At 42.4% G+C, this 26,269-nt stretch overlaps 1 protein-coding gene across 1 annotated transcript in view; it reads right to left on the bottom strand.

Moving 5' to 3' along the window:
• The window catches only part of DOCK5 (dedicator of cytokinesis 5), a 206,948-nt gene that overhangs the window by 116,846 nt on the left and 63,833 nt on the right, over positions 1-26,269 (bottom strand). The window contains exons 7-14 of the mRNA XM_010840180.1: positions 24,866-25,014; positions 21,363-21,498; positions 19,973-20,130; positions 18,043-18,124; positions 14,173-14,302; positions 9,138-9,210; positions 5,485-5,627; positions 2,805-2,930 (exon numbers count right to left, since the gene is read on the bottom strand). Of these exons, the coding sequence (XP_010838482.1) occupies positions 2,805-2,930; positions 5,485-5,627; positions 9,138-9,210; positions 14,173-14,302; positions 18,043-18,124; positions 19,973-20,130; positions 21,363-21,498; positions 24,866-25,014 (997 nt within the window). The remainder of the gene's footprint in view (positions 1-2,804; positions 2,931-5,484; positions 5,628-9,137; positions 9,211-14,172; positions 14,303-18,042; positions 18,125-19,972; positions 20,131-21,362; positions 21,499-24,865; positions 25,015-26,269) is intronic.

Below are 26,269 nucleotides of genomic sequence, written 5' to 3' on the forward strand. Positions count from 1 at the left end.
TGCATGTAAGTTAAATAAACAGGGTGACAACATACAGCCTTGACGAACTCCTTTTCCTATTTGGAACCAGCCTGTTGTTCCATGTCCAGTACTAACTGTTGCTTCCTGACTTGCATACAAATTTCTCAAGAGGCCAGGTCAGGTGGTCTGGTATTCCCATCTCTTTCAGAATTTTCCACAGTTTATTGTGATCCACACAGTTAAAGGCTTTGGCATAGTCAATAAAGCAGAAATAGATGCTTTTCTGGACCTCTCTTGCTTTTTCGATGATCCAGTGGATGTTGGCAATTTGATCTCTGGTTCCTCTGCCTTTTCTAAAACCAGCTTGAACATCAGGAAGTTCATGGTTCAAGTATTGCTGAAGCCTGGCTTGGAGAATTTTGAGCATTACGTTACCAGCGTGTGAGATGAGTGCAATTGTGTGGTAGTTTGAGCATTCTTTGGCATTGCCTTTCTTTGGGATTGGACTGAAAACTGACCTTTTCCAGTCCTGTGGCCACTGCTGAGTTTTCCAGATTTGCTGGCATATTGAGTGCAGCACTTTGACAGCATCATCTTTCAGGATTTGGAATAGCTCAACTGGAATTCCATCACCTCCACTAGCTTTGTTCGTAGTGATGCTTTCTAAGGCCCACTTGACTTCACATTCCAGGATGTCTGGCTCTAGGTCAGTGATCACATCATCGTGATTATCTGGGTCGTGAAGATCTTTTTTGTACAGTTCTTCTGTGTATTCTTGCCATCTCTTCTTAATACCTTCTGCTTCTATTAGGTCCATACCATTTCTGTCCTTTATCGAGCCCATCTTTGCATGAAATGTTCCTTTGGTATCTCTGATTTTCTTGAAGAGATCCCTGTCTTTCCCATTCTGTTGTTTTCCTCTATTTCTTTGCATTGATCGCTGAAGAAGGGTTTCTTATCTCTTCTTGCTATTCTTTGGAACTCTGCGTTCAGATGTTTATATCTTTCCTTTTCTCCTTTGCTTTTCGCTTCTCTTCTTTTCACAGCTATTTGTAAGGCCTCCCCAGACAGCCATTTTGCTTTTTTGCATTTCTTTTCCATGGGGATGGTCTTGATCCCTGTCTCCTGTACAATGTCACGAACCTCATTCCATAGTTCATCAGGCACTCTATCTATCAGAGCTAGGCCCTTAAATCTATTTCTCACTTCCACTGTATAATCATAAGGGATTTGATTTAGGTCATATAATACATATATATAAAGTTCCTCAAGGGGATGATGTTCTTTTATCACTACAATGATCAAGAAAGTAAATGGGTCAAATTAATGAATTCTCAAGAATACATATGCAGATCACTATCACGTGGTGGCAAGAAAGATGAAACTACAGTAGGAAACTGCAAAACGTTTATATTCCTATCACCACGAGTAAGGGGAAAGCCAGGAACACAGCTGGAGCTAAAGCCAACGGAACAGAAGGTCCAGCTGAGTCTGAGCTGAGCGGGCACCTTGCTGAAGTTTCCTGTCAAGGAGCCCACAGTGTTGGTGATGTCATCATGAGAATAGGCACCTGCAGATGAATCAAGTAATTCTCGGGGCAGAGATACTGCTATTTAGTGCTACTTAATGGGTGGTCTAGGAAGTATTTCAGAAGGACTTGTGCAGAACACAAAGGAAGAGAAAGCAAAGAGAAAATTTTGAGTTACTTTTAAAAGCGCTCTCTTGGGCTTGCATACTGGGTAGTTTTCTAAGAAACTGCAACTTGTAAACGATGAAATTTGATCCATGTTGCCTCGAGGGTCCCATTAGAGCAATCCAATGGTCACTGCAGCACTATTTACAATAGCCAGGACATAGAAACAACCTAAATGTCCATCAACGGAGGAATGGATAAAGAAGATATGGTACGTACATAAAATGGAATATTACTCAGCCATAAAAAGGAAAAAAAAATGGGTCATCTGTTGAGACATGGATGGACCCAGGGACTGTCATATAGAGTGAAGTAAATCAGAAAGACAAAAATCATATTCATACATATATGTGGAATTGGAAAAAACTGTTATATATAATCCTATTTATAAAGCAGAAATAGACACAGAGACATAGAGAACAAATGTATGGACACCCAGAGGGGGAAGGGGTTGGGATGAACTGAGAGATGGGCACTGACGTATATACACTATCTGTGCATATGTGCCTTAAGTTGCTCAGTCATGTCCGACTCTTTGCGACCCCATGAACTGTAGCCCACTATACTCCTCTGGGAGAAGGCAATGGCACCCCACTCCAGTACCCTTGCCTGGAAAATCCCATGGACGGAGGAGCCTGGAAGGCTGCGGTCCACGGGGTCGCTGAGGGTCAGACACAACTGAGCAACTTCACTTTCACTTTTCACTTTCATGCATTGGAGAAGGAAATGGCAACACACTCCAGTGTTCTTCCCTGGAGAATCCCAGGGATGGGGGAGCCTGGTGGGCTGCCATCTAAGGGGTCGCACAGAGTCGGACATGACTGAAGCGACTCAGCGGTAGCAGCATACTCCTCTGTTCATGGAATTCTCTAGGCAAACATTATCCATACTATGTGTAACAGATAACTAACAAGAACCTACGTATAGCACAGGAATCTCTACTCATTGCTCTGTGGTGATCTAAATGGGAAGGAAATCCAAAAAAGAGTGGATATATGTATAGGTATAGCTGAGTCACTTTGCTGTAGTGGAAATTAACACAACATTGTAAAGCAACTACACTTGAATAAAAAAACTTTTTTAAAGTGATGGCTACGTGGAAGAAAAGTCCTAGAGGATGCATAACAGGTGAATCAAGCAAAGCATTTACCTGGAAGGATTATCTCAGGAAAGCCCATCTTCCGTGCGATAGCTGTGGATCGATCAACCAAGTGTGAAAAATTTTTCTGAACTTGCGTGAGGTCTCCTGGCAATAGCTTCAAGGACACCCAAAGTCCTTTAAAGAAAAAAAAGACAAAATTTTAGCTCTTTGTTATGATCTATATAATAAATGCACACTCGAATGTTAAGAAAAATATATGCCTGGTATTAATACACAGATACATTACTGTAAATACATCAATTCTCCCCCAGTTAACTTAGAATTTTAATGACACTCCCAACAAAAGCATGGCAGGATTTCTTTGAGAATTTGACAGAGAGGTAAAACAGATGTTTGCTCTGGAGGGTGGGGGGAAGATGGTCCCTATCAGATACCAAAATACTATGAAGTTATAATAATGAGTGATATTAGTAGTAAAGATATCTAAATCAATGAAAACAATGAAATCAAGTACTATTATATACAGCTATTAAGCATACAGCAAAAAAGACATAACAAATCATGAAACAATGGATCAATTCCATAAATGTACTGGAATATTCTATTCTACTCAGAGCAGAATCAATCTAACCTCTCACCACACATTTTCATTAAAATAAATTCCTAATGTAAAAGATAATGGAAAAACAGACCAGAAATTAAAAAAGTAAGTGTACAGCTTTCTAAACCATTTTTCTACATATTGAAACAAATGAAGAAATCACAAAAGCAAAATAATTATCTATACAAGCTGAAATTTTGATATTCATAAAAACACAAAAGGTATACTTCAGATAGCATACACTATATACAACTATAAAAGGCATGGCGAAATACTTCCAAGAAATTATGAGTTTATACTCACTAGATGGAAAATATTCAGATTACAAATAAACAAAACACGAATACACAATTCACCAGGAAATACAAGAAGTTTATAAATACTTGGCTAGCCAGAAACTAAAAAGTATGCATCCTAAGTAGATGACTACGACCTTTAGTATACAAAGAGTTTATAAAAACTGAGAATGAAAACTTTAGAAAATTATAAATACATATGAGTGCCAGATAATTTCAAGTCATTTTTTTTAATGCAACAGAGTTATAGAAGTCAACTTTTCACCCCTCAAACAGGTAAAGAATTTTAAACATCAGTTTGCCAAGCAGGCAGATAGTAATTAGTGCCCATCTATAGAAAGCATTCTGGTAACATGTGCGTCTCCAGTCATAAGCTTATTCCCATCATCTAATCCAGAAATCCTACTTCCGGGAATTTTCTTGGGGAGATAGTCCTAAATATGAAAAAGATAGTATGTATCTTTCAGAGAAGGCAACGGCAACCCACTCCAGTACTTTTGCCTGGAAAATCCCATCGACAGAGAAGCCTGGTAGGTTGCAGTCCATGGGGTTGCTAGGAGTCTGACACCACCGAGCAACTTCACTTTCACTTTCCACTTTCATGCATTGGAGAAGGAAATGGCAACCCACTCCAGTGTTCTTGCCTGGAGAATCCCAGGGACGGGGGAGCCTGGTGGGCTGCCGTCTCTGGGGTCGCACGGAGTCGGACACGACTGAAGCGACTTGGCAGCAGCAGTATGTATCTTTTATAGTATATCTTATATATCTTCATATATAATGATAGCCACACCAGAGTTATTTAAATTTATAATGGTGACAAACTAGAAAGTACTTAAGTATTTACCTAGGGGATTCCATGCTTGGGAAGAAAAAAAAATAATCCAAGCAACGGAATATTACACAGCCACAAAAATATTTATGAAGAGCATGAAAACATTTGAAAAGTATTTTGTTAGGAAGGAAGAGAAGGAATATTTTCTTACAGTTTTGATAAAAAAAAATTATACAGACGCAGCAATTTAATTAGTTTAAGAATTTTTCACTCTAATAAACTACATCCTTAGGTTAGGAGTTCTAAAACAACAGAAATATATTTGGTTATTCATTTTTAGAATATGTGTTTCCTCACATCTATTTCTCACTCAGGGTAACAATAGATGGCAATAGTTGTCAATAGATGGCAAACTAAATATGCCAAAAATAACGTTTCCTAATTGCTTCCACTTCAGAAGACAGTTACAAGGTGGTTTAAAAAGAAAAGTAACTCTGTCTTCAAAAACTGACCCCCAATCATCACTACCTTGGTATCTAGATTTTAACTATTTTCCCTTGTTACCCGAATTAAAATTTAGTTTCAATCAGCAAAACTAAGTCAACAAAATGATATATGGAGGTATGAAAAAATGATTGGCTGGAAAGCCCATTATTTTATATGAAATCATATTCATTTACATGACTTTGGTCTCTCTCTTCGCAGTTTTTGGAAATGTAATGGGATAAACCTATACAGAGAGTGGAACATAATTATCTTCAAACTCTTTTTCTTTGTGCCTTAATTTAGAGCATTGGGATCATAGAGCAGACAAAAGTGAGACTTATCAGATGAGAATTCATTCTACACAATTCACAAAATACAGCTGCGAGACAATGCTCTCAAGTCTGAACTGCCGTCAGTGTCAGTCGGAAGTTGAGGTGGGCAGTCCCCAGCAGGGTCTGTTTTATATCAGACAAAGATAGTGAAAGGGCCAGAGTCCAAGGACTCAGCTCTGAGGGCCACCACTCCCGAGCCCCACCAGAGCCCCCTCCCCGCTTGGTACACAGGGCCGAGTACCTTGTCCTTTGTGATTCACTTCTTTGGTTGCTATCACTTTATTCAAGACTGACGTGAGTGGTTCATTCTCCCCGATCACATGGGATGTTATCAGGGGCGACATGATTAGCTGCCTCTGTCGGATATACGTTTCCATGGCAATTCTGGGAAAATGAGAAATAACTGGTAAGACAAAAAGAGGAAGTCTCTGCAGCAGAGCCTCAGATACTGCTGGGTCTGATGGGCCTATCATTTGAAAATATAAATAGTAAAGCAACCTAACTACAGGATACTTTCCATCTTTATTTTCCCCACTGGGTGCCTACCTTAGCAAATTCATCTCAAAATGACTTGGGGGGAAAAAGGGGAAAAAAAGCAACTCAGGAACAAACAAAACTGATGGTCAAATGATTAGACTGAAACCAGAGGCAGTGCTTGATGTGCTTTCCAAGGTGGGAGAGGCTGAAGGAATGGAATTGTAGAAGGGTGGAAGCAGGGGCAAGAGACTCAGCCCCCAGTTCTGGTTCTACTTGACAGTAAGCTCTGCCAAAGTCTCCCCTTCAGGCTTCAGTTTCTTCATCTGTAAGGAAAGAGACCTGAAAACACATGCCTTGAAAGCTCCCACCTACTGCCAACACTCAGTGTACCAGAGTGCTGCATATGCAATGGATTGTGGATGGTGTTTGTAGAATCCCATGTGATGATGACGAACTATATATAGGGTTGCAACGCCACAGGCACCAGCAAACAAGCCTCACGTTAACAATCAAATCAGGCTGAGATTCTTACAGGGTGATCAAAGAGGGAAGCACAGCCCCCATTCTATGGAAAGCACAAGCACTATTGGGAACTCCCTATCAGCCTGTGTAGAACAATGGTCGCCAGTCTTCTCTGCTGTGGTTTTGGTCTCTTGCCCACAACACACAGGCCAGCTTGCTCTGCAGGGTTCAGACCTGTATCCTGAAAATACACAGGAAGCATACTGCAGTACAGGAGCACGGTGGCTCAGTCGGTAAAGAAACCACCTGCAATGCTGGAGAACCGGGTTCAATCCCTGGGATGGGAAGATCCTCCGGAGAAGGAAATGGCAACCCACTCCAGTATTCTTGCCTGGGAAATCCCAGGCTGGATGGAAGAGTCTGGCAGCCTACAGTCCATGGAGTCGCAAGAGCTGAACACAGACTTAGGGACTAAACCACCACCACCACACTGCACTATGTTCCTAAAAAGTGGGATTGCCGCAGAATGCGTTGTTTTCGAATGACACCCTCTCAGTCTAGCAGGATATGTGTACAAAACTCTCCCAATACAATTGCTGTAAAGCTTCTGAGGTTAAGTTACAAAAGCTCTGCCATAAATCTTGGGAGTTCAATGCCAGAGGCCACGATTTGCATCGTGAAGGCTTTAAAGTGGTTGCCGGCTGCAAAGTGAGTAGTAATCAAATTAGGGCTGGGCTCCTCGGAGACACAAAGCTTGTATTATTCTGTAGTGGAGACAATCTGAGGACTCAGTGTTTCAGCACAACTGCTAGAAAGAGTTGGTTCTGAAAGTAAGCGGGAGGCACATAACCAAACCAGAAACCCACTTCATAAAGTGAGACAAATACAGAGAAATGCATTGGAGACAATTCATATCCATAATACTGCTCCTGTTCTACAATTATTTATATTATTTGTATGGAGCAGATTAAATTTCATTCCATGAATGCTGCCTTGATTATTTATATATACACACATAATATTGTATCATATTTTTTTGTTGTTTAGTTGCTAAGTTGTGTCTGACTCTTTGCAGCCCCATGGAATGTAGTCTGCCAGGCTCCTCTGTCCATGGGATTTACCAGACAAGAATACAGGACTGGGTTACCATTTCCTTCTCCAGGGTATCTTCCCAACCCAGGGATTGAAACTGGGTCTCCTGCATTGGCAGGTGGATTCTTTACTGCTAAGCCACTGGCGAAGCCATTGTATCATGTTACCATATAGTATTTCATATAATGTTCAAGAATCTGCCTACAATGCAGGAGACCTGGGTTCGATCACTGGTTTGGGAAGATGCCTTGGAAAAGGAAATGGCAACCCACTCCAGTATTCTTGCATGGGAAATCCCATGGACAGAGGAGTCTGGTGCGCTACAGTCCATGGGGTCACAAAGAGTCAGACACAGCTGAATAACTAACAGTTCATATTCATGAATGCTGTTCCTAGTACATATATGCACAGTGCCTAATAATATATGTATATATAGAGAAACAACATTCATAGATATGAAAATTATCTTTATCATAAGCATGTTTTTATAGTTTATATACTCATGTCTATGCTATGTATTTTAATATTTATTGTATTCTACAAGACACAGCAAACTGCCAAGGTTTTATTAAACTTTTTCTATGTATAAGTTGTTTAAAATTTTTGTGTGGTTAAATCAATTTCTTTTTTTCAGTCAAATCTCTGGTATTTGACTCAGAAAGACTTCCCACACATCACATGGTATAAAACTTTTATTTTCCTATAGTACTTTAAGACTGTTGGCTCTTACCCTTTTATGTGTTATCATCTGGAAATTATGATGGTTTAAGTTGGGAGATGAGGATTTAACTTAGTTTTTGAAATGGCTGGCTAATCTTGAACAATAGTTTTTGCATGGCTTATCTTTCCCCACTGATTTTTAAATATCATTTAAAAATAATTTTAAAAATAACATAACCATATTATTGGGGTTGGTCAAAAAAGTTTGTTAGGGGATTCTTCCATAACATTTTATGGAAAATCTTGAACGAACTTTTTGGCCAACCCATTACTTATTATTAATAAAATCACATTAACTCAGATATCCCTGGGTCTAGTTTCTGGAATTCTCAGTTTATCACACTGATCTGTGGTAGTGGCTCTACACTGGCCGAGACAATCATCTTTCCTCACTGACATGACTGTCTCGTTAGGAGTCAGACACAGCAATGCTCCCAAAACCGCCTGTGTGAGGTTAAGTGGCACGTGCCTGCTGGGGTCAGTCGTGATGTTCACAGGCACGCTCACTCAGTTACACGGATGGAGAACAGCTCTGCAGCGTCCCCCAGTGGCCCACTCAGGGCTCCAGTTCCCAAGGCTCAGTAAGGGGGCTTGAGTGCAGGTCAGGGGGCATCCTTCCAGGCACTCCTGGGCCGGCTTTCCTCCACTCGCAGGAACCCAAGGACTAGTCCACCCTTCACTCTCACCAAGTGTGCTCCCCAGACCTGCAGCAGCATCACCTAGAAGCCTATTAGATGGAGACTCCAGACCCACCAGATGGCATTCTGCATGCATCCATCAAGATCCCAGGTGCTTCATGAGCAGGTTACAGCCTGAGAAGCCCTGTGCTGTCCTACTTAATTCCTGGTCCTCTGTGATAACCGTTCCATACGACAAAGTACAGGCAGACTCTGGCATTTACACGGTACCATAACCTGCTAGATGTGTCCCTTATACTGCTTCAGTCATTTCTGTAGAATCAGAAGAAGTTAGGTTACTCTCTTAAATTGCAGTCTAATACGAGGATTTTGAATATAGTCTTCTGTCAAGAGTTTTCCTCGTCTAACCGGGCAAAAGGTTCCGAGCACTTGGTTCTGTGTAAATGCACCTCCCAAAGGCCTAACCCAGGTCTCAACTAACCTGGGTAAGTGCCAAAGTACTTACTGTTGAAAGGGAATAAAATGCTGCTTTTCTTCATCATCCACCTTGCCATGAACAATATCAGTAATATCCATCACTAGGAAAAAGATAAAACTTAATTAAAGAAACTAATTGCTGGACTTCCCAGGTGGGGCTAGTGGTAATGAACCTGCCTGCCAATATAGGAGACCTAATAGATGTGGGTTAGACCCCCAGGTTGGAAAGATCCTCTGGAGGAGGGCATGGCAACCCACTCCAGTATTTGCTTAGTCTCTCCTTCACTGTTCGCCTGGAACTATCACAAAATTGTTAATCAGCTATATCCCAATACAAAATATTTTTGGTGTTTAAAAAAAAAACAAACATAAAATTGAAAAAAAAAAGAAGCTAATTACTTGAGGCCTCAGTGAGGAACTGGAAAATTACAGTATCAGCAAACACAGAATCCTGGAGGAAGACAGAGCAGGCAGAGATGTTTATTTTTTTGTCAACGATGACTCCCAGTGTCCCTAGGCTGGCAGAAGAGTAATTCATCAGGGTCCCTGGCAGGGGTCTGGGTGTTCTCAGATCAACCCTGCAGACTACCCTCTTTAAAAACTCTAATATCCAGGACATGCAGGCAGCCTAAATGTCCAGTGACAGATGAATAAAGATGTGGTACATATTTACAATGGAATATTATTCAGCCATAAAAAGAAATGGAATTGGGTCATTTGTAAGTGATGTGGATGGACCTGGAGTCTGTCATACAGAGTGAAGTAAGTCATAAAGAGAAAACCAAGTATCTTACATTAATGCATATATATGGAATCTAGAAAGATGGTACTGTTGAACCTACTTGCAGGAATAGAGACACAGAGAAGAGGCCTGAGGGCACAGCAGAAGGAAGGAGAGAGGGGGATGAATGGCGAGAGTGGCACTGACATATCTACACTGCCATGTATGAAACAGACAGCTAGTGGAGACCTGCTGTGCAGCACAGGGAGCTCAGCTTGCTGCTCTCTGATGACCTAGAGGGGCGGCATGGGCAGTGGGAGGGAGGCGATGTATGTTTACACATAGCTAATTCATGTTGTTGTACAGCAGAATCTGGTACAACATTGTACAGCAATTATCTTCCAATTTTAAAAAAATAAATAAAAATAATAAATATGAAAAAAATTCTACTAGACCAAGTTGCTTAATTCTTACACTGACAATTTTTACTAAGCCCGCATTCTAAGACACAAGAGAATACTTTTTTTTTGGGGGGGGGGGGCAGGAGTGTTACAGAATAAAAGACCTGGGAGAGGAACTTATGACTTAAGTGGCCCACTGTCCCTCTGATGTGACATTTTCTCACCCGGTTTCCACATAAACCAAGGGCAGCAGGTCATTAGCAGCATAGATTAGAAGACCACGTATTGATTTGCTCTTTCACATATGAGAAGAGCTATTAAGGAAGCACTGTGCTAACCCCACTGCGTATATTATCTTTTTTATACAAATATTAGTATCAGCCCTACTTTAAGAGATGAGAAGGGAGGCTCAAGAGGGAGGGGATATATGTATACTTATAGCTGACTGGCATTGTTGTACAGTAGAAACCAACATAACATTGTAAAGCACTTATTCTCCAATTAAAAATAAATTTAAAAAGAGGGGGTTTCTCTGGTGGTCCAGTGGTTAAGAATCCACCTTGCAACGCTGGGGATGTGGGCTCGATCCCTGGTTGGGGAACAAAGATTCCACATGTTGCAGAGGAACTAAGCCTGCATGCCACAGTGAAAGGTCCTGCATGATGCAACGAAGATACCGTGTGCCACAACTAAGACCCAATGCGGCCAAATAAATAAATAACAAATTTTAAAAAAGAGAGATGAGGAAACTGACCCACAGGGAAATGTAGGTAATCTTCCCTAGGTCAGAAGTGTTAATGGTTAAAATCAGGGTATGAACCCAACAGTGATCACAGGGCAAACCATGTAACCAAACTCTGCCTGCTCCCTAGAAAACTAAGAAGTGGGGCACTGACTCCACAGGCAGCTGAGGGTAGACAAGGCCCCAAGGCAAGAGGCCATCAAGCCTTGGTTAATAAATTACAAGCTAGTCATAAAACATGCACTAATAATCCACGCCCTAGATAACCTGTTTGGAGATTAAAAGAAATTCCAAGCTATGACGCAATAATCATAAGAAAAACTAAGGAACCAGGAGGAAATGCTTGCTCAAAGTAACCTAAACACATAATGTATTAGGCTTGGGAATTAATGTTAGTGTAAGGAAGCTGTAAAAAGCAGGCATGACATCAACTTGCTGTCAGCTCTTAAAAGACCCCCGCAAACATTGTGTGTGAGTGCATACACGCACACAAATATTGCAAAATTTGAATTTAAACCCCCAAGTAGGCAGTGCATTTGTGGACATCATCTAGTTACTGCTAACCTCTGCTGACATTTGGCATCAAGGCTAAAACTAATCTCCATGCCCTGAACATACATACACACGCACACACACAGAAACACAGGAGCAAATAAAAGCCTCAAGCTTGATGTTCCAATCTCAGCCCAGTTTGAAGGACAACGACCCTGAAAACACCTTCAACTTCTATGAAGGAATAGATTGGTGTGTAGGTGGCTAAACAGTCCTGGGCCAAGGCTGCTTGCCTTTCCTGGGATTTCATTTTAATTCACTATCACGAATAGTGTTGTCTCCTCTAGACACAACCCGGCCAACCTTGAGAGGAAAGGGGTGCGGGGCGGTTCAAGGGACCCACGACGCACACAGCCTCCTGGGGCTGCATCACCAGCCATGTGACCCACAGGTCAATCTTGACAATGTGGAGTTTCTGGGTCCTCGTTCCAGGAGCAGGATTGATGGCTTTCAGGACTACTTAGTAACTAAAATGTCAGAGTAAGACCAAAAATATATATCCTCCATTTAACAAACTACAGAGGAAAATGCAGGGCCTCCTGGAAGGTTATGGAGTCTGATTGAAGCCAACGACCCTCTTTGAAAGCAATGCTGCCTTTGATGAGTAAATTTCCTAAACAGGCAAACAGCTTTCCAAGGAGAATTTTATTCAGATAAGATCAATACGTGGCTGCAGGCAAGGAAGATTCCAATAGACAAACAGAGGCTTTACCCAGAGGCTTGCTGTGTACAAGATACATAACTGGGCGGGGTGGGGAGAAACAAACACTGGGTATCTACATGAGCACCACCAAAAGCAAGCGCCTGCCAGGTCCAAGTAGTGAATGCGGTACGTTTGAGGCTAACACTTACAACCAAGTTCATCTTGCACTGTCTCTGGGTCTTCTCTTTCCTTCCTCCCTCTTTTCTTTCTTTTAAATTATTTTTATTGTGGAAAAATAAATATATAACATGGGGCCTCCCGGGTGGCACTAGCAGTAAAGAACCCACCTGCAAATGCAGGAGACCTAAGAGACTCGGATTCAATCCCTTGGTGGGGAAGATCCGCTGGAGGAAGAAATAGCAACCCACTCCAGTATTCTTGCCTGGAGTATCCCACGGACAGGGTGACCTGGCAGGTTACAGTCCATGGAGTTGCAAAGAGTCAAACACGACTAAAGCAACTTAGCATGCATGCACACATACATACCATGAAATTTACCATTTTGACCATTTAAAAATGTACAGCTCAGTAGCACTGAAAACTTTCACACTGGGACTTCTCTGACAGGCCAGTGCTTAAGACCTTGTCTTCTACTGTACAGCACAGGCAACTCTACTCAATACTTTGACCTATATGGGAAAAGAATCTAAAAAAGAGTGGATATATGTATATGCGTAACTGCTTCACTCTGCTATACACCTGAAACCAATACAACACTGTAAATCAACTATGGTCCAATACAAATTTTTAATAAAGAAGAAAAAAAGACTTCATCTTCTAATGCAGGGGGTGGGGGCTCGATTTCTAGACAGGGAGCTATGATGCCACATGTCTTGTGGCCAAAGAACCAGAACATGAGCAGCAGAAGCAATATTGTAACAAAATCAATCAAGATTTTAAAAAAGGTCCACATCAAAAAAAGTCTTTAAAATTAAAACATTCACAATGTCATGCAGCCATCACCATTATCCACCTCCAGATGTTTTCCTCTTCCCAAACGGAAACTCTAAGCCTTTAAAAAATACCTCCTCTGTCCCCTCACCCTGCCACCTGTGTCTCTAGGAACTACCATTCCACTTTCTGTCTCTGTAAATGTGATCATTCTAGATTCCTCATAAAAGTGAGTTATCATATAGTATTCATCTTTTTTGTGACTGGCTTAATTCACTTAACGCAGCATCCTCAAAGTTTCTTCAGGCTGAAGCATGTGATGGAATTTTCCAACTGCTTCAGGCTGTTCCACTGTAGGGACAGACCCTTTTGTTTATCCATTCATTCATCAACAGATACCTGGGTTACTCCTACCATTTGGCTGTTGTGACCAATGCGCTGCTGTAAACAAGAGTTTAAGGATGGGCATGTACACACTGCTATCTTTAAAATGGATAACCAACAAGGAACTACTGTATACAGTGCACGGAACTCTGCAAGGTCACGTGACAGCCTGGATGCAAGGGAGGTCTGGGGGAGAATGGATACATGTATAGGTATGGATGAGTGCCCCCACGCTGTTCACCTGAAACTATCCCAACACTGTCAATCGGCTAGACTCCAAGACAAAATAAAAAATGCAAAAGAAAAAGAGAGCCAAGAATGATTTATTGTATAGCCCAGGGAATTCTACTCAATATTCTGATAACCTATATGAGAAATGAATCTGAAAAAGAATGAATATATGTATATGTATAACTGAACACTCTGTATATGGATAACTGAACACTTTGCCATACACCTGAAACGAACACAACATGCAAACCAACTGTACTCCAATCAAAGATTTTTTTTAAAGTTAAAAGAAATATAGTCCCTCATTTTACTTGGTTTGAACGTAGGGAAGTAGGATTGCTGGATCCTAAGTTCTACGTTTAATTTTTCTTAGGCCCCCATCATACTGTCTCCCCAGTAGCCACACCATTTTACATCCATCTCGGGCTCTTTCTGTACCTGCTACTCCAAAGGGTCTCCGGAGTCCACAGGTGTGCTTCTTGCCCTCCTTCAGCTCCATGTGGCCAACTCGGACAATCTGGCACACGAGGCTGATGCGGGGCCGGATGAGGTCTGTGCTACTGAGGTCCTACGGGGCAGAGAGCACAGAAAAAGGAGGTCACGTTCCATCACCCTCTCACCTCCGCTTTCTTTCCATTGACTCTACAATAGAATACTGTTCAGACCATACTTTTTAAATTTTATTTATTTATTTATTGGCTGTAACTGTTCTTAGTTGGGGCATGTAGGATCTAGTTCCCTGACCAAGGATCGAACCCGGGTTCCTTGCATTAGAAGCCCTGAGTCTTAGCCACTGGATCACCAGGGAAGTCCCCAGAGCATACTCCTTAATGCTCAAATATCAGAATGACTCCTCTCCTCCCCTATCTGCATCCAGCCAAGAACTCTCACTGCGTCATAGGAAAATGACTGTATTAAAAAAAAGAATAAAAAAAAAATCCCCCAGCTCCTGCTTCAAATTTATAAATCAGATCATATTCATCCTCAAGTCTCCAGCTTATTCAGGGTCCTTTGTCACATCGACTTTATATCCTGCCAGGGCATATCTGAGCACCAGGTGCCTTCCAGTGCCAAATGAAATTAAAACTTAAGAGACACTGACATTTATTTTGTATCCACACAGGCTGGTGATATTTCATCTTGCCTTCCAAATAATCCTGTGAGGCAACTATAACCCAGAAATTTACATGCTCTGCTTTTTGTAATTATTCCTCTGTTTTCTGAGAGGTATCCACTGAGGGCTTCTCAGAGTGTGTTGATTAATGAGAAATGTGTGGATGAAATGTCTCTGTCTTTTTGTGGCTCATGCTCTAAGCTTTTTTGTACTCCTAGGATGGTTGAGTAAACCCACAAAGCTCACATAACTCATTCACCTTAACATCAGAAATGATTTAACTGCATCTCAAATTCTTTTCATGAAACAGCTTCCCAAGGCCTCTTTACTGAATCAAGAAAGAACTTTTTAAACAATCAGTTCACATCTATCCTCTATAATCAAGTTAACTCAGGGCTCCAAGCTAGGAATATATACCAATGACACTATCAACCTTGAGGCTTCTGTTAACAGAAAGACTTCAAGTGCCTCAGACGGTAAGAATCCGCCTGCAATGCAAGAGACCTGGGTTCAATCCCTGGGTCGGGAAGATGCCCTGGAGAAAGGAATGGCTATCCACTCTAGTATTTCTTGCCTGGAGAATTCTATGTACAGAGGAGCCTGGTGGGCTGCAGTCCATGGAGTCGAAAAGAGTTGGACACGACTGAGCGACTGAACTGAAGTGAGAGACTCACACACAACACAAGTGCCTGCTTACATTTGCTGGGGCACACCGGTATCATTTAATAACATGCTTACATTCACTGGGGCACACCGGTATCATTTAATAACATGCGGTCATTTACTGGGGCACACCGGTATCATTTAATAACATGCGGTCATTTACTGGGGCACACCGGTATCATTTAATAACATGCGGTCATTTACTGGGGCACACCGGTATCATTTAATAACATGCGGTCATTTACTGGGGCACACCGGTATCATTTAATAACATGCGGTCATTTACTGGGGCACACCGGTATCATTTAATAACATGCGGTCATTTACTGGGGCACACCGGTATCATTTAATAACATGCGGTCATTTACTGGGGCACACCGGTATCATTTAATAACATGCGGTCATTTACTGGGGCACACCGGTATCATTTAATAACATGCAGTCATTTACAAATGAACTTTCTGTAGAATGTTTAAGGACCAAGGAATCAGTCACGTTTCATCGAATAGAAAAAGTTGGATGTGAATTTGCATATAGGAAGAGCCTAATTGATAGGGGGAGGAGGGAGGGTGAGTGAATTGCAGCTATTCTAAAACACTGTTAATTAAAAGATGGACCAAGAATTTAATAATATTAAAAATTTTTTAATAATGTACATACTGACTGATAAATGTCTTTTTATTTCATGGGAAAAAAACATGTATCTCAGAATTGAGGAAATACTGTTTTGGGGAAGAGCTCTAGACTCTCTCTTGTCCACACTTACTAGGTGGTAAAGGTATGGATGGGTCAGTGCAGGGATAGAAACAGACCACTCTTGTCCCAGGGGTAGAGTTTTAATGGATGGAATGAACAACAGAAAGTTGGAAGGAAAGGGAGGAGGAAGAATAAGCCTGTACTGGTGTTACAGGGAAGAACAGAACCTGATTGCACGTTGCATCAGTTTACTTTAACCTTTGCTTCCCATAGCTTTTGTTCACTAAAAGGATACTGTCTATACATAATGGCCTGCCTCAGGGATACCTGCCCCTCTGCCTGAAGGGTAAACCATAGTCCCTTTGCTCAGGGAAACATCCAGATCCTGTCCACCTGTGAGTGGCTTCAAGACAGAAGAAATGAACACATCCCCTCCCAGAGGCTGGCCATTCCAGGAGATATTTGAAAGACTTATGGACTTCCTCCCCTTCCCTGTTGTATAAAAAAAAACCTGGCATCCAGACCCTGATAAGATGGTTATTTTGAGACACTAGTCTGCTATGACAACTCTGTCATGTGAAGAGTCGACTCATTGGAAAAGACTCTGATGCTGGGAGGGATTGGGGGCAGGAGGAGAAGGGGGACGACAGAGGACGAGATGGCTGGATGGCATCACCGACTAGATGGATGTGAGTTTGAGTGAACTCCAGGAATTGGTGATGGACAGGGAGGCCTGGCATACTGCAATTTATGGGGTTGCAAAGAGTTGGACACGACTGAGAGACTGAACTGAGTCTGCCACCTTCTTGGTCAGCTGGCTTTCTGAATAAAGTTGTTACTCACTGCCTCAACACCTTGTCTCCTGACTTACTGGCGTGTCCAGGGGCAAGCAGAGCAAGCTTGAATCTGGTAACATGCAGACCACTGCTCCTATCAGTCCTTTTGGTACTTTAATCTTAGACTCTTGTTTTCTTTGCTGTAAGAGGGACTAAGAAGAATAAGCAGACAAAATATGGGGGTGGCTTAAGGGAAAAAGGAAGAAAGAGGCATCAGTATCTCTTTTAGGCTTAACGGGAGCTGGGAAACCCACCCACTGCTCAGAGCAGTTGGCAGCGGCTCCAGGGCTTTTCAAGCACTGATGTCAAAAAAAGTGCAGGAACCCCAACAGAGTTCCTAGCCTATGAGAAAGAGTCAGCAGATTCTAAGCTATAGCTCAATACATTTCCTGGCTCTCAGTCCATATACAGCAGCATACCTCCTGCCTTGGGGAAATGGAAGAGCAGAGGGAAAAGTCCATTAAAATACAAGCCAACAGAAAAGTCTAGCCCGGTCTTTGCCCAGGCAATAACTTTGGCCTGGAAGACTCCTCTCTCTATCTGCACAGCTTACATCCTCTTCAACTGGAAGTTCTTACTCCAAAGCTCCTTCTCAATGACAGCAGCCCTGACTTACCTATTTAAGACAGCATGCCTCCCCCAGCGCAGAAACTCCCAATTCTCCCAAAGCACTCAAAACTCTAACATTCTGTACAAAGTACTCATCTACCTGATTACTGCTTATTATTGTCTGCTCCTTTGGGACAAAAAAAACTCTCGAGAATCAGGACATTCTTATCTGATATGTTCACTGATATATGTCAAGTGCCCAGATCAGTGCCTGGTCTCTAAGAGGTGCTCAATAAATATTTGGTGAATAAATGAGCGGATTATTCCTAGTAGAGGGATTATGAGAATTGCAATTTTCATGTTTTCAGTTTTTAAGTTTTCTATATACTTACCACATGTACTCACGAACATCATAAACTAAGGAAAGGGTTAAACATAGGTAGGACTTACAGTAAAGACCGCTTGAAGGTTATTGAGCTTCTCGATTTCCTTGGGCATTCCATTACTGCCCCAACGAATTAGGTAGTTTTCACTGGTGAAGGGAAAGAAAAATATTCTTGGTGAGCACCTGAGTGGGGAGGAAGCTGCTCTCAGTACAGGCTTAATAGGGTCCAAAGGGGGTCCAGAAGAGCTCAGTGAAATTCAGGCAGGACTGAGACCACACCAATGACCATTCTCTGGTGTTCTGGCTGCAGCCCAGTTCCTAGAGGCACACCGAGTACAGCCCCATGACAAGCACTACTCAAGATGGGCCTGTGCCCAGTACATTCCACCAGATTCTATCTGGAGTCTTTCTTTCATCTCAAATCCTCTGTATAAATTTCAGCTTTGCTGAATCAGGAATATAATTTTATAAGAATTGTTCCAAGTCCATTCCCTGGAATCCACATCAACACACTCCCATAAGATTTCTATTTTAGAAACAAACAATTTTAACCATCTTCTCAATAACAAATATGCTTTCTTAGCTGCTCAGCAGATGACTGTAGGTTGAACAAAGTCTATTATTCCTTAAAGTCTTTGAAATTTTATAACCATTACTTTTTTAGAGCAGTTTAGATTCATAGCCAGTTGAGAGGAAGGTACAGACTTTCCTATGCCCCACTTCATTCCCGGGCTTCCTGGTGGCTTAGGCGGTAAAGAATCTGCCTATAATGCAGGAGACCCAGCTTTGATCCCTGAAATGGGAAGATCCCCTGGAGAAAGAAATGGCTACCCACTCCACTATTCTTACTTGGAGAATTCTATGGACAGAAGAGTCTGGCAGGCTACAGTCCACGGGGTTGCAGAGTCAAACACGACTGAGCGATTAACAACACAACAACAGCACTCCATGCCCAGCCTCCCTCTTTATCAACAACCCCCAGCAGAGTGGTAGATTCATTGTTGTAATCGCTGAACCTACCCTGAGACGTCATTATTACTCAGAGTCTGTGGTTTACATTAGGGGTCACTCTTGGTGCTGGATACTCCATGGGTATGGAAAAAATGTGAAAGGACGCACACCCTCTATGACAGTACCGTACGGGACGGTTTCACTGCCCGAAAGCCCTCAGTGCTCTGCTGGGTCATCCCTCCCTCGCCCCTCTCCTACAGTTTTTTGAATCCCTTCATCCCTGGTCTGATGAGTTTCATTTATTTTTAATTGGAGGATAAGCGCTTTATAATATTGTTGGTTTCTACCGTGTATCAACATGAATCAGCCATAGCTATACGTATGTCCCCTCCTTCTTGAACCTCCCTCCCACCTCCCACCCCATCCAGGTGGTCACAGAGCACTAGGTTTGAGCTCCCTGTCTCATACAGCAAATGCCCGCTGGCTATTTATTTTACACATGGTAATATACACGTTTCCATGCTACTCTCTTCATTCGCCCCACCCGCTTCTGCCCCTGCTGTGTCCACACGTCTGTTCTCTGCATCTGCGTCTCCACTGCTGCTCTGCCAATAGGTGCATCTGCACCATCTTTCTAGATTTTATATCTATGCGTTAACATATGATATTTGTTTATCTCTCTCTCATTTACTTCACTTTGTGAATAGGCTCTAGGTTCATCCACCTCACTAGAACTGACTCAAATGCATTTCTTCTTATGGCTGAGTAATATTCCACTGTATATATGTACCACAACTTCTTTATTCTGATGAGTTTTGTGTGATTTCTAAGACTCAGTGAAAACATGAACTATTACTGCACTGTTTCAGTAGTCACTCAGAAAAGCATAGCAGCCCAACGGGGTTAATTTTCCACTGCCTGAAATCCTCCCCTTCGTCTCCATCTTCCCTTCTCAAACGCAGCAAAGAAATCCTCAGGGAGGTGGGGAAGTGAAGGTTGGGTATTTTCACAAGATTGATGGCAGATGTCCTGGGTCTCCACTACCTGATGAACTTGGACTGGTCCGGGTCATAGAGGGCCATGAACAACTCTGCATCTTCCCCGATGTTGCAGACAAAGTTCTTGAAGTTCACGAAGAGGCCATAGGTGTGGACAGTACTGAAGATCGACTGGCCCCGCAGATCCAGGTTCTGCAGAATGGACTGAACACAGAGGACAGGAGAGAAAGTCATCGTGGTTTCAGCAAATGGGAAACACTGGCAAAGACACTGGCCTCCAAACTGGGGCCAGATGTAATTATTGGGTTGGCCAAAACATTCATTCAGGTTTTTCCATAAGGAAGACACAGAAAAACACAAACGAACTTTTTGGCCAACCCAGTACCACCCAAAACAAGCACTTACTAAGAAAGTAAATGTAAGGAGACAAGTAATCGAGTGAGCAAAATAGAGTTATTATTTTAATGAAGGTCTTGTGAAAGGCCTTAAACCCAAATAGTTCAATAAATGCTGTCTAAAGAGCATATATCTAAAGGTTATAATAACTCATGGTTTTAATGGCTTTGAGACGTTCTCATCTCTCTCACAATGGCTTCTGGGGAAACCTCAAAAGCATAAAATTCATGATTCATTATCATTCTTTGGGAGAATGACTCTCATCGTAAATAAGACTCCACTGGACAGGTCTGTCCTCAGCCACAGTTAGCCATTAGATCCAGAAATGCAATGAAATGTCATTACAACTGTACTAAAAAAAAATAAAACCTACAAATTAAAGAAAATAAATAGTACTCTTCACTCATTAGAACAGAATGACTGGAAGAACATACACCAAAACATCAGTATGGTTGGGCTTCATAATGTAGGTGACTTTTTTCTTTTTCTGTACCTTTCAAATTTTTATTTATTGTCCAGTTACAATTTTTAAAATCTCTCAAAAACTTCATTTGTAAATATTATTGTTATTTCCTTTAGAAATCATAATCTAGGGACTAAATTCAAAAGTTTAAACAGTCAAAAGGGTTCTCTCCCACCCAGTTCTATTCAGAGGCATCCATTATTGGTCAATTTCTTGTCTATCACTACAGAGTTAGTCTGCACAGAAGTAAGCACAGATGTATATTCTTTTTTGAAATATATATAACAGTATTTTATACACGTGGTTCTTGCATCTTGCTCTTTTCCACGTACTATATATCTTTGCAATCTTTCCAGGTCAGAACATATACTGCTGACTCGTTCTTTTTGTTATATTTTGCTTCTAAAATGAGAAAATGGATATTTCTTCTCAACAACATTGCCACCTCTGCTGTCACTGACTCCCTTTCCTTCGTTAAAAACAAACAAACAAACAAAAGAGCAAAATAACAAACAAAAAAAGCAAAAGCAAAAACGGAACCTCCATGGCCAAGGTCTGCACATTTCAGGAAGCTCACCTTCTCCTCTTGGATCTTTTCCTCAATCCTCTTTGAGGCCATTTCATGGGCCTTGAAGAGGGCAACGGTGCTGGTTTCATCTGGGTCCAAAATGTTCCCATTGTCATCCCGCACCACCAGATCCAACCCCAGCATTCTGGAAACAAAGGAGTAGTCAGCTGGTTCTCCTCACCAGGAGCAGACTCTTTTCTGAAGACTCTTCATGGAGGGACAACCCTGGTGGTCCAGTGGTTAAGAATCTGCCTCCTAATGCAGGGGTCACGGGTTTGATCTCTGGTCTGGGAAGATTCCACAAAAACCCTGGGGCAACCAGGCCCATGCACCACAACTACTGAACCCCACCTCTGGAGCTGCAAGTGCTGGGCTCACAGGCCTAAAGTCGCTGCTCTGCAACAAGAGATGACACTCCAATGAGAAGCCCGAATACTGCAACTAGAGGGCTGCCCCTACTCGCCACAACTAGAGAAAGCCTGTGTGCAGCTACAAAGACCCAGCACAGTCATAAATAGAAAATAAGAGTTTTCATGGAAAAACCCAGAGGATTCGGATGAAAGGCTGGGTGCTGGACAAGTTAAGACGAGAACTCACTGAATTTTCTCGCTTCAATTTCAGCCTTCTTTCCAAACAAAACCTAAAAAATTTAGGATAATGTTACCCAAACTTGTAAATAATATGCAAAGTAATCTGGTCCCAATTGGCACTCACTCTAACCAATGCTTCTTTCCCCCTAATCATCTGTACTTTGCTATGGGAACTTCTATGAAAGACAAATGCTCAAATACTGGGGGACTTGTCCTGATTTCCTTAAAAGCACAGGCATGGGGGATAGTACTTCATTCAAGATTATCTTCAAGGAGACCAAGGAAGTAAGTCCTGGCATTGGTATCACAAAATCTCTCTCAGAACCCGGACTTTGGTGTCAGCTGAACCAAAATTTACATCCTGATTTTAACACTTGCTAGCAAGGTGATAAATGTAGATTACATTTAAAAAACAACAACAACAAAAACTGTTTATTTGGCTGTGTCAGGTCTTAGTTGCAGAACACAGGATCTTTTGTTGCAGTGTGCAGCTTTCTCTTTATTTGTGGCTCGTGAGCTTAGTTTCCCAACCAGGGATTGAAACCAAGTCCCCTGCACTGGAAGGCGGATTCTTTACCACTGCACCACCAGGGAAGTCCCCGAGTAACCTACTTAATTTTGCAAAGCCCTGGGTTCCTCATCTGTAAATACACTGTCAGGATTACAGGGGAATTTAATGAGACAATGCACATAAAGCACCTAGTATCTAGCATGTATCATGCTTTCAATGAATGTTAGTTTTGACTGCAGCAACTAGCACAGGAAACCTCTGGCTGTGTTAAGTAAACGTAGCTCTGGGTGCTGCATGGCCATAGTAAGGGCCATAGGCTCCCTGCCTGGCACCATCCCACCACGGCTTTTATGCCCAACACCAAAGCAGAAAAAACTGTTCTTAGTTCTAAGAAGTTGGGGATTGTGGTTGAAACACGATACTGCAATCTGAATTCCCAGAAAGCATTCCTGGCACTAGCAATCCAGGAGTGGGGATGTCCAAATGCCAAGAAAACTCAGGCATAATAGTGCCAAGACATGTGCTAAGTCTTTGGGAAGAAAGCAAAAATGCCTAATTTCCCTTTGCCCTGTTTTATGGCTTCTCCATCAACTGATTCAGTCTGGCAGGTCCCTTGTCATGGGAGCCAGGCCCACAGGCCACCCAGGATCATGAGCGATGGCCCATGTTGGCCTCTCAGAGACTGAATCATGGACGCACCGATGGAGCAGCTTAATTCTCAAGCTGCTTGAAAGGGCTGAAATAGAAGGCAGGCATGTCCTGCTGTTTGTGGGATGTTACCATCTTGTAGCAGAGACCAGGGGCCCCCAGGCTGATGCCACTCTGTGCCAAGACTCAAAATACACTGGCAACATACGTGCCAGAGGGAGCCGCTTATCCCCTCTTAGCTGTTTAAGAAATCTCCCAGCACTGCTTTCAAATTGTGGTGTTGGAGAAGACTCTTGAGAGTCCTTTGGACTGCAAGGAGATCAAACTAGTCAATCTGAAAGGAAATCAACCCTGAATATTGGAAGGACTGATATATATTAGAACAACTGATGCTGAAACTGAAGCTCCAATACTTTGGCCACCTGATACAAAGAACTGACTCACTGGAAGAGACCCTGATGCTGGGAAAGACCGAGGGCAGGAGGAGAAGGGGGTGGGAGAGAATGAGATGATTTGATGGCATCATCGACTCAGTGGATATGAATTTTAGCAAACTCCAGGAGACAGTGAAGGACAGGGAAGCCTGGTGTGCTGCAGTCCATGGGGTTGCAGTCAGACATGACTTAGCAACTGAACAACAACAGAAACTGAAACTGAATGTCAAACGCATCATCAACAAAAACTGAGAAACTAGTCCAGTGTTTTAGAGAGAGCCGGGCAGGAGGGCTGAATCCCAGGTCACAATCAATTTTGATGAATTAATTCAATCTTTCATTTTCCAAAGGGCAGTAATATCAGGAACCTACATATACACTGGGGCCAATGAGAAGCTTAATTAAGAGGTTACTGAGGTTTTAGAGGTTATTGAAGATATAACAGAAGCTAAAAGCATGCTTTACTATTCTGGCAAATCTGGTTTGCACACAGCATAAACAATAGTCCCACTTAGGGGAAGACACAGAGAAAGAGAGAGAATGAAGCTGCTGATTTTAAATCTACTTTCAGAGTTCTGTGATGGCCTAGAGGGGTGGATGGGAGTAAGGGGAGTACAAGAGGGAGAGGACACATGTATACATATAGCCGATTCACTTCATTGTACAGCAGACATTAACACAACAGTGTAAAGCAAATATACTCCAATAAAAAATTTAAAAAAAATCCACTGTTAGAACAAACAGAGAAGGAAGGAGGGATAAGTCTGGTATTAACATATATAACTACTATATATAAAATAGATCATCAACAAGGGTCTACTGTATAGCCCAGAGAACTCTACTAAATATTCTGTAATAATCTGTATGGGAAAAGAATCTGAAAAAGAATAGATACAGGTGTAAGTATAACTAAATCACTTTGCTGTACACCTGAAACTAACACAATATTGTAAATCAACTATACTCCAGCGTAAAAAAAAAATCTAAAAAAGAATAAAGATTATCTCAGGTCCCAGAAACTGTCTGTTTCTGATGCTCAGACCTTCTGTGTTTGTCTGGCAGTGGAGTTCCTTCCATTCAAGCCCCAGGTGCCCTGCTCATCTGTCATCTTCTTGAGACCCGAGATCCAGCACGGGGCCTGTGCTGGCCCATGAAGGGCACTGGCAGTTTCTTCTACACAATTAAATGGCTCCCAAGGCTGAAAGAAAGCAGTACACACTATTCTTTTGTGACTCCAAGATCACAAGCCCTTGGGGAGATGTGTCCTCTGCCTAAATGTGACTGGGTTTTTCCAAGTTCTCAGTGAGATAGATGTCATCCCTGATTTACCTGTTCCCATGATCAATCTTGGCTGTGACCTTCTTCTTGAGCTCTGCCAGTTCATCTTTGGGGAGGGTGCCAGACAGGATCTGGGACCGCCACTCTATCAGGCTGTATGTCATCTGCTGCAGCTGGCGGAAGAGCGTGACCTTGTTGTTCTAAGGTGGGAAAATGAGGCAGAGGAAAGGACCAAAAAATAAATGGTGTGATGGGAGATGAGAACATCTTTTGCCTTGATCCTTTATAAAGTGTTATTTAACCAATTATTCTGCCATATAATGAACTGTGCACTTTGAGGGGACCTCTTTTGGCTCAGTGGTAAACAAATCGCCTGCCAATGCAGGAGATGTGGGTTCGATCCCTGGGTCAGGAAGATCCCCTGGAGAAGGGAATGGCAACCATAATCCAGTATTCTTGCCTACAAAATTTCATGGACAGAGGAGCCTGGTGGGCTACAGTCCATGAAGTCACAAAGAATTAGGCATGACTGAGCAACTGAACATGCATACACAGAGCAAGCTGTGCACTTGGAGGCGACCTCTTTACATCACTAGGGATGGCTTTGCCCTGACCCATTCCCACCTTCTCCTCTGCTGCAACTTCAGAAACAGATAACCACTTGTAGGATGGACAGGATGGAGGGTTGGTCCTAACTCATAAGTGTACCAATCATCCACGTGCCTTAAACTTCTGCCCATGTTCCTCCTGTGGTTGAAACCAGCCACTTGGGACTTCCCTGGTGGTGTTAAGAATCTGCCTTTCAATGCAGAGGACATGGATTTGATCCCTGGTTGGGGAACTAAGATCCCACACACTGAGAGAGAGGCAACTAAGCCCAGGTACTGCAGCAAAGATCCAGCACAGCCCAAAATAGAAAGAACAATAAAAACAGCCAGCGATTTCCACCGTCCTCCAGACACACTAGATCACTTTGTAAGTCTCTTCCCATCTTGGCTCCTACCCACATTCCCAGCCACACCATACACTGATCACTACCTCAAAAATCTATGCTCCTTCCACATAAAGCCACGTGTGTTCTCCCATGTGCTCCAGATCCTCACAGTAACATGACTCCTCTACCTGGAACCACTTTTCTCCTCCTCCCCCCCGCAACCCTCCACGTCTCACTCTCACAACACACCCTTCTCTAACTGCTAATTCTGACATCTACAGGATCTTACTTCTTCCTCAAAACCGTAACTCTGGCTTGGTTGTCTCTCCCACAAATGCTGGAATTTGCTCCTCTCTCAGCACTCTACCTGTACCACATTGGCTAGCGTTCCTCTCCCCTTCGATGGTAAGAACCTACAGGACAAGGTTAGTTTTGCATCTCTAGGAGCTGGTATGGAGTAGCCATTCAATAAAATATACCTCACCAATGAATTCTGGATGGGAAAAGAACTGTAATTTCAG

This window comes from Bison bison, unplaced genomic scaffold (genome assembly GCF_000754665.1).
Source record: "Bison bison bison isolate TAMUID 2011002044 unplaced genomic scaffold, Bison_UMD1.0 scf7180017864141, whole genome shotgun sequence".
Classification (NCBI taxonomy): domain Eukaryota; kingdom Metazoa; phylum Chordata; class Mammalia; order Artiodactyla; family Bovidae; genus Bison; species Bison bison.